Genomic DNA, 15,497 nt, shown 5'->3' with positions numbered 1-15,497 from the left:
AGTCGTTTTACCAATCACAACTGTATTCAATAGTTAGTGTGTTAAATCAAGAACCTGCAGGTTTTTTAGTACCTGTGCCCTGAATGGGCAAAAAGTAGAAATATGGATGAAATCTGGTAATGGCTAACTGTCTACTAAAAAGTTGTTCAACTTTGTTCTTCAATAATCATTTTTGAGGGAGGGAAACCTGAAACAGCAGATGTAGTTAACCCGAGGGAACTGTGTCAAATCCTACTGACACGTTAATCTGCTGGATTAAAAGATCTCACAGTGAACACTGCCAGGAGCTGCAACTGACTAAACAAGACGTCACGGTAAAAATGTGGAAGTGTGTGTGCTTTCGTGTATGTGTGTGTGTGTGTGTGTGTGTGTGTGTACATAGGGGTCTATAATTAGTTGAAGGGAGGTCTTAGGAGTCACACCTCTAGGGTTTAGGTGTCATAAAGTTGTCAAATACTATAAAAGCCACTTCTGTGACACCTGTTCAGGTACTAGCTAAGGTAAGGCCTCCTCAGGTTGTCACATTGGTCACATTGGTTTAAAATGCATTGATTTTAAATTCAATCAAATTTGCAACTCAATCTCTTGCTGGAATTTATAGTCACATAAAAATTGTTCCATCGTACGTTGATTTTTTTCTCTAAATAATCACTATTTATGTGCCTCTGCGCTGAGGCTGTTTAAAATGTTATTTAAGTTTTATTTTGTTGTATTTTTAAATTATTGTTGAAATTGTTTATTGTTTGTTCATCTAAGTACAGGACTGATTGTCTGGCTGAGCCTCCTCCAGACAGCATGACTCTTTACCTTTGCCTCCCTCTGCTGGTTGTGTTCCTGCAGCCAGCTCTGTGTCTCTTCAACTGCTCGTCCACATATGACAGGACCCCAGGTAGGTGAACTATTACTCCCCCTGGGTCTTTGCAGCAGCAAAGATATTAATTTCGCCTCAAAATCAAAATATTAAAACAGCGCTATCTTTTCAATCTCCTTGGTTTCTCTTCCCCCTCTTTCATAGAAAATTCAGACCTGACAGTTAACTGTGGCCCAAATACCATCACCCTGCAGATCAACCTGTGCACGGCTCAGTGGGCAGGCTTCAACAGCACAGACCTGGCTCTGAACGGAAACCACAATACTTCGGAGTGCCAGGGCTTGGTCGACACCAGTGTGGACCCTCCGATCATCCGTTACCAGCTTCCTGTTAACAGCAGTCAGAATAACCCCTGTCGCCAGTCTCTGCAGGTCAGAGGATGTCTGGCAGAAGATGAGCAGAATAATGTTTAATCACTGGAAAGATTAGGGAGATACTGACATGTTGTCAAACAGACACTAGCTGCAGGGCTTTTACTGCAACAGGAATTTTAACGGAACATTTCATTGAGGGTTATGTGGCAATACAGAAGGTTATGTAATAATTGTGTTTTTTGTTGTCTTGTTCAGATTGTGGATGAGGCCCCAGACCCCACAGGTCCCTTCAGCAACTTCTTAAGTGTCCAGTCAGTTATCATCACAGGGTACATTGACACACCCAGATCTAGCCTAGGGTTGATCAGCTACGCCACAGACCTCTACTATCACTTCTCCTGCCGCTACCCGCTGGAGTACCTGATCAACAACACACGGATTGTGGCGTGAGTAACAGTCCAACTTAAAAAAGCCAAAATTTGGCAAAAAGGATATTTCTAAGAGGATTATTTAAGCAAGTTGTAAATATCTAAGCACATGACATTGACATATACTTGCAGTAATTCTCTTTTCCATTGTATTTTAGCTCCTCAGTTTCTGTGGCAACCAGTGATAATAATGGATCCTTCATTGATACACTGAAAATGAGTGTTTTTAATGTAAGTACAAACTGGCATTCAGTTGCTTTAGACATGCTATAGAGACATTTCTCTTGACTTAAGTTATTGAAATGTCTTATTTCTCCAGGACACTAACTATAGCTACCCGTTAGTGGTACCTCCAACAGGACTTCAGCTACGGAGCAAGGTCTATGTGGAGGTCAAGACTGTTAACCTCACAGGAAAGTAAGCAAAGCCCATTTGGATACGTGGGTGCTCATAGTGAAATTGTTCATCTGAACACAAATATTGAAATAAAAGTAAGCACAGTGTATTTTTGTGGCAAACAGTTACTCATTGGCCCAATGTCCTGTTTTCAGTTTGAATGTACTGCTGGATCACTGCTTTGCTACTCCCTCTGCTTACAACATGTCGCAAAATGAACAGTTAAACTTCTTCACTGGGTATGGAGCACACATCCTTAGTATAGCTTAATACATGGGGGAAATAATATAATTTCACTTCTGAAAATACATAATATAAACTAAATCTAATTAATTCTCCACTAGCTGTTCAGTGGACCAAAGGACAACTGTGACAAGCAATGGCATTTCTACGGTTGCCCGATTTAACTTTGAAGCCTTCCGCTTTGTTCAGCACCGTGACCAGGCAATGTCCAGCATCTATCTGCACTGCATACTGAGACTCTGTGAGCCAAGCAAATGTCAAGAGCTGCTGTCTGTAAGTTGAAAAGTCAAGAACAAATGACTCTGCTTTAAAGACACCAGACAAAGTGAGGTACCCATAAGACAATATTTCACAGGTTTGAATGGCTTTGAATTTATCACCAGGTTACCTGTTTTAGGAGTCTTAGGAGTTGTAATGTTTTCTCCTCAGTATTGAGCCACATTAAATGCCTCAATAAACCTAAAACATTTAATAGTTGCTACTGATAATGTTGTTAGAAATTTGTGGAAAAACAGGAAATTTAGGGAGAGAGATGGGAAATGACTGCAACAGCAGCCCTTGCTGAACATATTCCAGTCAAGGGTGATGCGGTTCATGGTCAGCACCTTCAACCCCAGGTCATTGTGATTTCTTTTTCGAGTTTTATCATCATAGATGAAACTGAACCCAACTGGATGTTTGATGTTGGTTGTTTTTCAGGCCTGTAATAATATGAGAAAAAAAAGATCTTTGACTCCTTTTGGAGAAGAAAGCCGTGATTCTGCCACTGTTTCAGTTGGACCTCTCTACACTGCCAGACAAGGTTAGACCCAGTAAAAAACACCACTGTAGTGAACCTTTATTAAAAGTTGAAAAGTTTTTTCTTACTGACTCACTTTCTTATTCTTTCCTACAAAAGCCAGTCCATATGAACCTGGATCCAGTAAGTATATTTTGATCACATTCATCATTGTTGAAATAAATGTTAATATCTTAAAAAAATTAAATAACATAAATGTTAAATATTACGATAATCCATGTAGTAATCTCCATTAATCTCACTCTGCGTGAATCAGGTAAAAGTGCGGCATCAGGGAGGAATGTTGTGAACGTGGCGGGCCTGGTGGTGGGAGTGGTGTTTGGCTTGGCTACTACTGCCTTGCTGTTGGCTGGATCCTCCTGAAGACGATTACCTCATGCCTTTGATTGACAGATCAACTGGCAAACTGTCTTCGCCTCATCGCCTCATACCATGTTGTAACTGTATGTTTATTGTGAGACCATAAAATCTGATAATTTTCCAGTAGCAATCGAATGTTCTGATCAGGTGACCATGGAGACCAAGCAAATACTGATGTAATGTTTTCTGTCTATACTTAGCATATGCATGCAGGAGTCATTTATCTGTAATGAAGACAAACCTGAAATATTTGTAGAGAAAAAAAAGGTTTTGTATGTTATTAGAAATTTGCTTTGGCAATGGTTGTTTTTCTGCCCACTGACAGTCTGACCTGTTAGAAACAATTTCTGGGTCTCTTGTATATTGATTGCATTGCTTTGAACAAAATAGAATCTACATCTTATAAGTCTGTTGCTATGTTTTGTACAGATTAAAAATAAAGTTTGAAATCAGGTTGGTGTTGCACTCTCTCTGTGGTTGAAATTACGTAGTTAAAAATAATTACAGCAATTTGTATCGTCAATAACTTTACTCTCTACAAGCAGCATCTTTTTACATGGAACAGTAAATACTGACATTTACACACTCTTTCACATACAGAATGAAACAAATACATCAATCAAAACCATGCATTTATAAATATTTACAGGCTACTCACTTTGCCTACACAATGGCAAGAATTCAAGTGAAATGAATCATTTAAAAGGGACTATAACGGCAGTGAATTAGTAGTGTTTTGTTTAAAATGTACAGCTGTCTCTGTCACTACACTGAGTGCAGTATGTCTTGGATCAGAGCAGAGAGTTTCATTGAAAAGTCCTCCTGCAAAGAGCCACCTGGCTGCAGGGGCGAGGAGGACGAAGAAGCAGACAGGCTGGAAACTCCCTGGACCTCCAGCTTCTCTTCCAGCCCTTCAAACTGCCTCTCCATCCTTGCCTGAAACACTTTGCTCTGCAGGGCTGCATGTTGGCAGAACCGCTCCATGCTGGCTGTCACTTCAGCCTTATGAGTCTGTGCAGTTTCTAGCACAGCAGCAAGCTCTGCTTTGAGAGTCTCCACCCTGTTCTGCGCCTCCACCCTCAGTGAACTCACTTCCTGTCCCAAACTGGAGCTTATTTCCCGCCAGAGCTCTGACTTGGTTGCCTCTTCCTCACTAGAGCTGATCTCTTTAAGATGATCGATCACCCGGATGGTTTTAGAATGGAAGTCGCTGATGATGTCAGCCACCTTGGAGCTGCTGTGCTCCAGTGTTTGGCTAATCCAGAGGAAGGCTTCCTGATAGGGAGACGGACTGGCATCTGGCTGGGACTCTGCTGTCTCCAGGCCCTGCAGATAGAGACTCAGCTGGCTACACAGATCTTGGGTGTTGCTGCTGAGAGAACTCTGGAGTTGCTGAATGAGGGGAGCCAAGCGCTCCCTCATGTTGGCCAGGGTGGAGCTGGGGTGGGCGGCAGATGTGGACAATCTCTCCTGCAGCTCAGCCAGCTCTTGGCGCAAACGGGTACGCAGACGCTCCGACTCCATGATGATTTTGTGTTGCATCTCATCTGTCACAGGGTTTTTGCTGTGATCATCTTGGTTGTAAAGATCACTGCTGTCTATGTGGCTCTTATAGATTTGACTGAGCAAAGAGAGACAAAAGCACTCCATTAGAAGGTGTTTGGATAATTATTTTATTTAAATATTTCACCTTGACTTGAGTGTATGGATGCAAATCAATTTCATGTCTTTAACTGTTTTACTATACTAAGTTTAGTCAACTTACGCCACATTCTTTGTGCGTTCTGTCTTGTCATGAGCCTTGTTGTCCTTTGAATCTGTCCAGGTTGCCTCCCTGGTGTTACGGTGGAGTGGATATGCTAGTACAGACAAAGCAAACATAAATGAAAAAACAAAGTACAGTGCAAAATAAAGGGTATTAAACAGCATTTGAGGAGACATGCATACCTGAAGATGTCAAGAAGGACAGGGCGAGGAGCACAGCTTTTAGATGCATGTTTAGCTTTCTGTGGAGGGACAGATGAGAGAAATACATGTGAATTTCACATTACAACGAAGAAATGACTGAATGCTGAACATTTGCATCAATGATCTATAATTCCTTTTACAAACAGTCCCTTAGTCTAATACAGAAGACAAGAAGATCAATATTTGAAAAAGTGGCTGGCTTTACCTGTGGATCAAGGGTCTGCAGACTGACTTCTCCTCTCGTCTGACTTATAAAGGTCCTTATTACCAGAGTCGCTGCCCAGACTCAGTGAGTCAACAGACAACACGTGGCGGGTCATTGATTGATGATGACAGAACACAACAAGCACATACTCACAGAGCTACACACACACACACACACACACACACACACACACACACACACACACACACACACACACACACACACACACGTCATGTCCTCATAAAGTGTCCTCACTTTGCCAATAGCCTCCAGAGTTGACCTTTCATAAAACTTAAAAGCATTCTTCCAGTATTGATTTAAAGAAAGTGTGTCATGTCAATAAGGAGGCACCATGTCAAGATAGAGTGTAGAAATGACAAAACACGATAACAAGTGGTATGATATAATAAGAATAAAAATATTGTAATAATAAGACTGTAATACTGTTATAATAATGAAAACTCATCTCAATAAAGCTTTTGCACTTAGCCGAATAAAAAAGTTAAAATGAGGTAGAAGTTTATTGGAGCAACCCAGAAAGGTTCAACAAGTTCTCATTTGTGTGTCAACAGCCAGATAAGAAATGTGGCTGGATTTCTGTCTTTTTTCACGTCAAAGGTCCACTTTGCCAGAAACCAGAATTACGTGACTATTTACAATGGAGTTGCTTATTTGACCTATGGTATCTGTTGTAGCTTTTTAATGCATTATGCAAGATTTGAAATGTGTTTTTATGTTTTGTATGTTTTAAATTGTGAAAGAATTCAGTGTATCCAGTTCCAGCTTGATTATCAAGGCTTGTTTTGGATGCTTGACAATCAAGAGTTTACACATAAGTGTTTGTGCTGATAGCCAGGACAGAGAAGCTTAAAACAGCCCGGGTAAACACTGCAGATTATGCTCAAATCTGTGTTTGTCTGTGTTCTTTCTTTTCACCAACAAAACAAGCCAATTTATAAGTCAACTTGAAGTGCATTGAGTCTTCATGCTAACTTGCACTGCGTGATGCGTCTACATTTGTCAACATTGTTGATAAACTGGCATCATATTTCCAATGATTTCCTGTCTACGACCTAATTAAATTGCAGCGCATTTGTGAATTCACTGTGGAGGGTTGCATCAGTCACATGGATATGTGGGTGAAAGTTGAATCCTGTTCAGTTTGGCAAGTAACGAGACGTCATTGGAGGATCACAGTCCATGGCTACTGGGATGAAATATGTAGGTTATTCCAACAGTCCAACATTTATTTCAATAAAAGGTTGCACTTCATTTTACTGTACATTAATAAGACATAATAAGCTGCTTAACAAACTGAAAAATCAGAAAGGCCTATGTTTGCAGTCTCCCACTGTGTTCGGGCAAAATAATTCCCGGGGTCTCGCAGGTTTAAATGTGGGTGTGTACACTGGGAGATTATATTCTGTTACTACAGAGTCATGCACGTTATTTGTGTGTTCACAGGTAAAGGACAAGGTGGAACAACCCAGCGTCCCCGCGGTGAAGCACCAAACTCAAGTGAACTGCAATACACAAACAATCAATACATTTGTTAAAATTCCACATCCCACCCTAAGGCAGTGTAGCACACGTGGGGCAGAGCTAGAAATGACAGAAGAGCAGAAGGGACAAGGACAGGCAGCACAGGGAAACACATATAGCCGTAACAGTTTATTTAACTTGTACACTAATGATTGTTAATCTGTGCATCAATTAGCCATATTAGTCTAGTAGTACTATTTACTATTAAAGTTTTGAATGCTTATACCAAAGCATGAAAACCATGCCTTACACACAGGCACCAAAAGTACAAACACATTTTCAGCTTTACACTTTATAATCAATCCTGCAACACACAATTCACTACACACAGTTTCTAACATTACACACTTTGTTCAAGAACAAAAGGTCTTGCAGTTATTGGGAAAACACATTCATTCAAAATGTCACGATCCTGTCCTGTATGCTGTGTTTTCGGGTTTTTTTTCTGAGGGTTTGGGTTTGTAGCGGCTATTTAGTCTGTGTTTTGGTTCCATGTCTTAGTTCCCAGTCTAGTATTTATGTCGTAGTATTTACTCCTTGTCCTTGTACTTCTGTGTTGTGTTTTTGATCTGTTATGTAGTCTGTCTGTGTTTTGGGTTTCAGTCATGTCTGGTGTCTAGTTTACTCTGTGTATTTGTGCTGGCTGGTCTGGTACTGTCTGTGTGTCTGGTTTTGCAGTTATCCACATCTTTAAGTTACTTAGTATCTGTCTTATCTCGTATCTTAGTTCTTAGTCCTGTACCTTAGTTTATGTGTTAAGTGTTCACTCCCGGTCTGTGTACTTCTGTGTTTTGCCTATGTCTATCTGAGTTCTGTTTTATCATTGCTTCAGTCTGTGTTCCTTGTTGTTCATGAATTGTGTTTTGCATCTGCGTCTCTCTGTTCCCCCCCTGCTGTCTCTCTGCCTCGTTAACCCTGATCCCAGCCACCTGTGTTGCTCCCGCCCTGCTCGTTAGTCCCTGTGTATAAATGTCTGGTGTTTCTGTTCATTTCCTGTCCGGTCATTATCGTGTGTAGATGCTCTGTCGTGTGATGTTCTGTTTGCCTGCCTGTCGTGTCACCCTGTTTTCTGTGGATTTGGATTTTGGACTCAGCCGCTCTTTGTAAGTGTGCTTGCCTTTGATTCGTTTATTAAAACCCTTGAACTGTACCTGTCAGCCTTGAGTCCTGCATTTGGGTCCACCAACCTGCCTCACCACACACATCCTGACACAAAATGTGAAAACATTCCAACTAAGGCCTTTACTGTCTTACTTTCTCTAAAATGCACCTTTACAATAGATACCAGTACAGACCACTATAGGAGACAAGAAATTTGCTTTTGTTTCTGCGTATGCATCCTCTGTGTTCAATGCAAATAATCTTCCCACCACTATCCAGTGAATTGGTAACACTTAGCTCATATTCCTTACTGTTATCATAGGGGGAGATATAGATGCAGTCTTAGACTTAAACCATGACAGCTCAAGGGTCAATTACATTAATATCCCAAAACAAGCATCATGCAAGTTCAAAACAGTGGTGGATGTGCTCAGTCTTACTAATATCTGCTGGTGCATAATTCCTCAAATAGAGATTACACTTTCTCTACACGTCATCATACCCATCTCTGCAATCTTAAGACTTTGGTCCAATCAATAAGCAAGTGACTCCTTTTCCACACACAACCAATCAAAGTGCTACACTTATTCACCAGAGGCCTGTACCACGTAGCAGGATTTGAGCTTAGCTTCAGTACCTTGATGGTGGTTCACTTCTTACTGGAGTAGATCACAATGGTAACTTATGCTAACCTGCTCTGGAGCAGGTTATGTTCCACATAAGAGATCATCTCTATATAAAAACACCGCCTACTGACCAATCAGTTCTCTTGGAAAATAAGATCATCATCAGTAGGAGATCCCACAGAGTGTTTTATAGGCTGCTTTATGTTTGTTGCGGTGATACAGAGAAGCTTTTGTATAGCAATATCAGAGACTGATTGAAGTAGGCTACCAAAGCCTTGTAGGCTATAGGCTACTTGTAGGATTTTAAGATATGACAGGAAGCCTACTTACCTCTCTGGAATGTGTTTTACATTTTTTATTTTCCAAGTCAGTTTCTCAAAGCCGTTACAATAAATGGGTATCATTTTTCTTGTGAGACTGACTATTATGAGCAAATAGTTAGGTAGGCATTTTGAAATTAAGTTTAATATGGATGTGTTTATTTTAGGTTAGTCGTTTTTATCTCTGGTCCCATTCCCACAGTTGGTTGCAGTGCTGGCCGCTTCAGTAGACTCCTTGGCCTCCACGACTGGCTCCAGTCCGCCTGCAGGGCTCATGGTGTGTGTTATGTCGATAACTTTAATATTTTCTGGCAAAGAATGTCTCTTTTTAAGACAGACGGACTTCACCCAAACAAATGGGGCTTAGAAATGTTAGCTGCTCACATACAGCATGTGGTGCGGTCCTCCCCTCAGGACTTACGTGAATGACTAATCATTCATGCAGCACACCTGGACACACCACCGGTCACTGAACAGATCTCTGCCTCACTGCCACAAACAACTGTCTCCACCTGCTGGCATGTAAAGCCGTCTGCTCCCAGCGTTGTTCCAAAGACTTCTATTCCTGTCATCATCACGCATACACCAGTAAACCGAAATATGCACATCCCACACAGCAATCATAGTAATCTTATAAGGATTAGGACAACTGCACCAACTCCAGCACCTAGAACAAACTCATTTAAAATGGCTCTCTTCAATGTGAGATCACTTTCAAATAAGAATTTTATCTTAAATGATTTTATCATGTCTGCAAATCTAGATTTTATGTTTTTAACTGAATCATGGTTGCAAATGAATGACTAAAGCCAGCTAGCTGAAGTGTGTCCGCCTCAATATGATTGTTTTAGTCAACCGAGGGTCAGTGGTCGTGGTGGTGGGCTAGTGAGTGTGTATAGGAAAAATTTTAAATGTCATCAAGTACGCTGTGATGAATTTAATTCCTTTGAAGTTCTCACTCTTAAAGTTGGAGGGCTGCAACCTATCATATTTGTTATAATTTATCACCCCCCAAAACTGCCTGGAGGATTTTTATCAGAACTACCTGAATTTTTATCTACTCTGGTTTTAAATTATGACAGAATTGTTCTTTGTGGCGATTTTAATATTCATGTTGACCCCACCAATGTTAATGCAACTGACTTTTTAAATATGGCCACTTCTTTTAACTTCAAACAACATGTCAAAGGGCAAACCCATAACCGTGGTGGTCTACACTGGACTTGGTTTTTACCCTGGGTGTCAGCATTTCCTTGGTGGAATTAGTGGACATGACCATATCTGAACATGGATGTATTGGTTTTTAGCTGCGATTCACCTGTTACTCATGCCGCCTCACCAAGCTATGTGCATTCTCGCATCTTTAATGAACAAAGTGTTTCAAAGTTTTGCGCATTCTTTCAGAGCCAAAGCCAACACCTTGTCTGATTCCAACACCAACAATCTGGTCAATTAATTCATAAGGCCAAAATTGTCATACAAGCCATAAGAATACATCAAATCAACACATTCAAATTATAGGCTATGCCTGTTAATTTAGGGATTCACAACGTCTGCAGTCTTCTTCCTGCATGTGTCAGCAGCGGTGCTCTTCCTTTGTAAAATATGACGCTCTGCTGCCACTGGACGTGTCCATGTCTGCAATTGGTAATCTGCTGCTAACGCCGGCAACAGGACTCAAGGCTGGATTGGGAATCCCTGGGTTGACTTAAGGAGTAGATGATTAAGCTTTTTGCGTTCCGTCGGCATTACGTTGTCAACTGGCATTTGGGTCGGGGTCTTCTGCGTTTGCGTCGCGGTGCATCTGGGAGTCTTTTTTTTTTTTTGATTGATTTATTCTTTTTCTTTCTCCCACCCCTATTGGCTACTGGGGTTCTTGCCTGCCTGTTGCTGGGGTAGGTGTGGCACAGTCGTGGCGTCCCACTCTCACTAACAACTACATTCTTTAACAGGCTTATGCGCACACACATGTACACACACACACACACATACAGACACATTCACCCACACGCACACAGACACAATCAGTCTCACACAGACACAAACAAATTTAGGTTGTTCCTGGTAGAATTATTCCTGATGCTTTTCTTTCAGTTACTTATTTAAATTAATTATTATTCCAGCTCTCGTGGCTGTGCTGTGTTGCTTATTTAGTGTGTGTGACTGTTTCTTGTTTTGATTTTTCTCTTAGTTGTCTTACTATGTCAGCTGTTCATTGCTGCTGTTCGGCTGGTTGTCTTTTACTATTATTTTTATTTTTTGTTTGTTTGTTTGTTGTGTTTTTCTCCTCCTCCCCCCTCTCTGTTCTATTGCAGGTTTCGTTGCTTTCTGCAATTGGTGTTTCCCACAGCTTTTCCCTGTTGTCGCCACCTTCCATCCCCCTTTCCCTCTTCTCTTACAGGTGTTGTCCTTTCTCTGTGCTGTCTGTTTGTGCCCCCCCATCCCCGTGTCTGCCCCCCTGTCCGGCCCGGTGACAAATCAATACATAATTAAATAAATAATAAAACAGACAAAGGAGTATTTTAATACTCTCTTGTTAAAGTAAAATCTGTCTAGCACAATATGGTATCCAGGTCATTATACTCTATACCAGGCTGCTGGGCAGGACAGGTTTAAAAAAAACAAAACAAAAAAAAATTATCTGCTCCATGTGACATCTTACAACGATCACTGTTGTTAGGGTTAGTTAAGCCAGATAATGAAAAGATATCCTGGGTATGTTGAACTTGCTTCGTGGTACAGGCCCCAGGTCACACACCCACTCCTCACATGTGCAAACACGAAATACTTAATTGATCACTAACCATTCACTGCTTTAGTATAGGCCTATAAATAGGTCAAAGGTCAGATTACCTGTTTTGAACAATGGACAGAGAGAAAGGATAGTAGGAGAGCGAGGCAAGGTCAACAATGAGGACAAATTCAGAGTTGGAAGAGTTGGAAGAAGAGTATGAGGTGGAGGAAGAGGAGGAGGAGAAGGAAGAATAGGACGAGTTAGAAGAGGACAAGGGTAAAGAAGAGAAAGGAGAGCCATCTCTGATAAGATCAGGGCCACACTTATTGATCATATGATCAACCACAGGTTGACTAGGAGAGAAGCTGGACTGAGAGTCCAGGCTAATTTGAGTTGGTTACAATAGTGTCCATAATTCGAACCTTCAGAAATGAGAACAAGTATGACTATTTCAGCATTACACAGAGGTGTAAAGAGTACTAAAATATTGTAAAAATACTCTTATTTATAGGTCTACTTATTTAATTAAATCACAGTCTTTTGCGATTTGATAAGGGCACAAAGCCAGATTTTAGTTCATTTGACAGATACACAACATGTGATATACTGGACTATATATGAAGTCATATCCTTATTTAGGCTACATTAGTCAGACTTCATAGGCATAACAGCATAATTATAGTTTTTAATTAACATAGGCCTATTATGATAGCATAATTAATTAGTTACCAGCAGGGTGCTACTGCCACCCAACATTAGCAGTGTGATGCAGCCATGTCTTTTTGCCATTGATTTCTGTTTTTTCGTATCATCATGGATTATGCATAAAATGAGGAGCGTCGGGTTTCATGCAGCCAGAGGTAACGATCACCGATTGTCCGCAGCACGTCGGGCCACTGTGCGACCTCCTCTCCCCGGCTCTGTCCACTCCCTCTTGCTGCGGATGGTTGATTATAGTTCTCTCTGGCTGGATGAAGCCCAACGTTCCTGATTTTATGCATGATCCATGTGCTACTGAAGCTGGCGACGTTTTGCAGCACGAGTCACAGTCAGTTCTGCCTTTTAGGTACGTGCAAAAAGGAATTTTTTCAAGTAATGGCTTGATTTAAAATGTATATATGTATATAATACTTCAAACAGAACATACTTAAGTAAAAGTAAAATTACAGATTATAAAAACAACTTAAAAAAGTACAAGTGCACTACTACTAAACTACTCAATTACTATTACTGTTCTTTATGCATGACTTGCCGTCTTATGACAAGAGTCTTGAAGTCGTGGCGTTCACACTACGTGACTGATCGTTGACAGGGGGTCACACACTACACGAGCTGACAACAACTCTGTCACCTGACCGCTGGGCTCGAAACCACGTTTTGTCAAGTAAACACAGGTGAAATGGGAAATGGCGCGAAACTACACACGAAACAGCTGTTGTTTGTTATTACAAAGATAGCAATTATAAAGACAAAGAAGATGGATGAAAAAATGTATTAGCACATGCAGTTAGCTGTGCTACAGAGAGAGCTGGAGGTGAGTAAAAGTTTTTGTAGTTGCCTGCTCTCATTGGCTGGATGTGGATGTTCAGTCGCTGCCTCCTCCAGATATTTGGCAAGCTAGATATCTGGCTGGTGTCGGCGATGTGTCAGCGATGCGTTTTGATGCGTCGTTGAGTAGTTCACACATAACGACTGTTACATTACAGCCACCAATAACATTTTGATTCAAGACAAGACTTGGTTCTTTAAAGGTCCCATTTTATGCAGAATCCACTTTTTTATGTCTTTTCAACCAAAATATCTGTACCTGTTGTGTCTGAAGACCCCCAAACTTTACAATTACCAAGATATGGTCAAACGCTGTTCCTGGGGCACTTGTAATAGTTACAGTCGCTACCCAGAGAGGTTGAAAGGAGAAGTAGGATTTTTGCAAACCTTTCTGCTTCTTTCTGAGATCGCTTTTTCATTTTTCCAAAAATAAGAACATTTCTTCAGGGAGTGCAGTTATAGACTGTGGCAGTGCCATGCGAAGTATGACAGGTCCCACAGTTTGTCGAACTAAGCAACAGTAACTCAGGGGGGCTTGTCTTCACAAAGGGCACTGGATAGCTATTTTGTATTGGTAATACACCTGTTGTGAAATACCTGGTGTCAATAAAAAAATACCCCCCAAAAATGTCTTATCCTCTGTGTTTGCTTAAATTTGTTTGTGTCTAATAAAGAACCTATTATTTCTCTGGTTCTAGCATGAGTAATACTTTGTTACTGTGCATATAAACAGCACCATTGACTGTTCTCTGAAGACATACAGTTAATTGTTGAACAACAAGCAAAATGAACACACTGGTTTGTTGAACATATTACCTTAACGTTTGATGTTTTGAAATTCCTGGACAGCTCAATGCACTCTAATCATAATATGCTAGCACTGGGTCTGTTTCATTTGAAAATAGAGCAAAGGTTAACTAACTCACCTTAGTTACACAGGCATGCAGAGATTTCCATCAGAGGAAGTGTATTTAGGGCAAAGGTCTCCATGAAAAATAAAAAAACTTTACTTATAGATACAATACTTATTTAGTCAAATATGTATATTTCTTACCAAATAAAGTAACATGTTCCAGATGCAGGTTACTTACATGAATAAATGCATAAGTAATTTTTGTAAGCTAAACTTATCTTATCAGAGCATTGTCTTATTTTGTTTTCCAAAAGACTGCAAGCCAATCTGAACAATAAACACAAATGAACAATGGTAATAATATTCAGTATGTGTTTGTGAAATTTGTAAATTTACAAGCAGAGTTGAAAGTTGCTGCTGGTTATCTGAGCATGATCTGTGAATTTGACTGTAAATTCAGCATCTGCTGAGACACACATAGTGCTCAGTGGACTCCTCTAAAGCAAAGCTGTGTTGATGTATATTGGGAGCCAAATCATTAATCAGTTTTGTGGTTGGATTGAGAAGAACAAATGCAGTAAGATGATCTGTCAGCACCAGGCAGCTGCACTCTCTTTTTCCCGCTGCTTTCCACCAGAAACCTGTCTCTCCACTGTCACCTTACCTCACAGGCCTCATAAATCATTCAGCAGGCCATTGAAAGTTATGCAGACTAACTAGCCCACTACTTACCTCACAGCTCTGTCTACCTACAGACAGGCCAGGTTATGTGTGCAGAACAACATCAGACAGGAGACATTTATCAAGAGAGTGAGGTTGCTGCAGAATCTTCACAACTACTTTCTAGGCTTTGACCGAAACAAAGCAGGCAACCAAGAGACTATTTACAGATCCTGGATGAAGAATGAAACATTTCTGGAAAAGAGCTGAGTTACATGTGCACTTATCTTTTATTATCAGGAGGTGGACATATTAACCATGCTAAGGACATACAGATGCAAGAGTTTCATGTGCATGTGGTGGCTGAGGACTGTGCTCCTTACTCTGGTTCATGGAGACAACTTCAGTCAACAGTTCCAGGAGAGGCCGTCCTGCCATTCAGGTAGGCTGTCCTGACTGCACACAATGATCTTTTGATAACATGACAAAAAATGAACTGGAATATGATCCATACATCCATACCATCAGA

At 40.7% G+C, this 15,497-nt stretch overlaps 2 protein-coding genes across 3 annotated transcripts; one reads left to right on the top strand and one right to left on the bottom strand.

The window, feature by feature from the left end:
• The first annotated feature begins 795 nt into the window (after positions 1–795).
• Positions 796–3,864, top strand: LOC119882306 (zona pellucida-like domain-containing protein 1). Its single transcript, XM_038692309.1, has 10 exons — positions 796–889; positions 1,016–1,242; positions 1,441–1,631; positions 1,772–1,844; positions 1,933–2,030; positions 2,165–2,248; positions 2,354–2,525; positions 2,952–3,054; positions 3,151–3,174; positions 3,308–3,864. Exons 1-10 carry the CDS (start codon positions 796–798, stop codon positions 3,412–3,414), a joined length of 1,173 nt encoding a protein of 390 aa, XP_038548237.1. The 3' UTR covers positions 3,415–3,864.
• Positions 3,865–3,925: 61 nt separating this feature from the next.
• On the bottom strand, positions 3,926–5,676 carry zgc:162608 (uncharacterized protein LOC100037332 homolog). Of its 2 annotated transcripts, XM_038692311.1 has the most exons (4): positions 5,585–5,676; positions 5,359–5,417; positions 5,177–5,270; positions 3,926–5,032 (listed from the first exon to the last, which is right to left on the bottom strand). In XM_038692311.1, the coding sequence occupies exons 2-4, from the start codon at positions 5,405–5,407 to the stop codon at positions 4,177–4,179; spliced, it is 999 nt and encodes a 332-aa protein (XP_038548239.1). In that variant the 5' UTR covers positions 5,408–5,417; positions 5,585–5,676; the 3' UTR covers positions 3,926–4,176. The 2 variants fall into 2 exon arrangements, with proteins under 2 accessions (XP_038548239.1, XP_038548238.1); XM_038692310.1 differs by lacking the exon at positions 5,585–5,676 and having other exon boundaries at positions 5,359–5,578.
• Positions 5,677–15,497: the final 9,821 nt, after the last annotated feature.

This window comes from Micropterus salmoides, unplaced genomic scaffold (assembly GCF_014851395.1).
Source record: "Micropterus salmoides isolate LMB-PRFRI ecotype aquatic unplaced genomic scaffold, ASM1485139v1 Ms_hic_scaffold_3, whole genome shotgun sequence".
In the NCBI taxonomy this organism is placed as follows: Eukaryota; Metazoa; Chordata; class Actinopteri; order Centrarchiformes; family Centrarchidae; genus Micropterus; species Micropterus salmoides.
The sequence above is the reverse complement of the archived record's forward strand: the minus strand, read 5'-3'. Positions and strand labels throughout refer to the sequence as shown.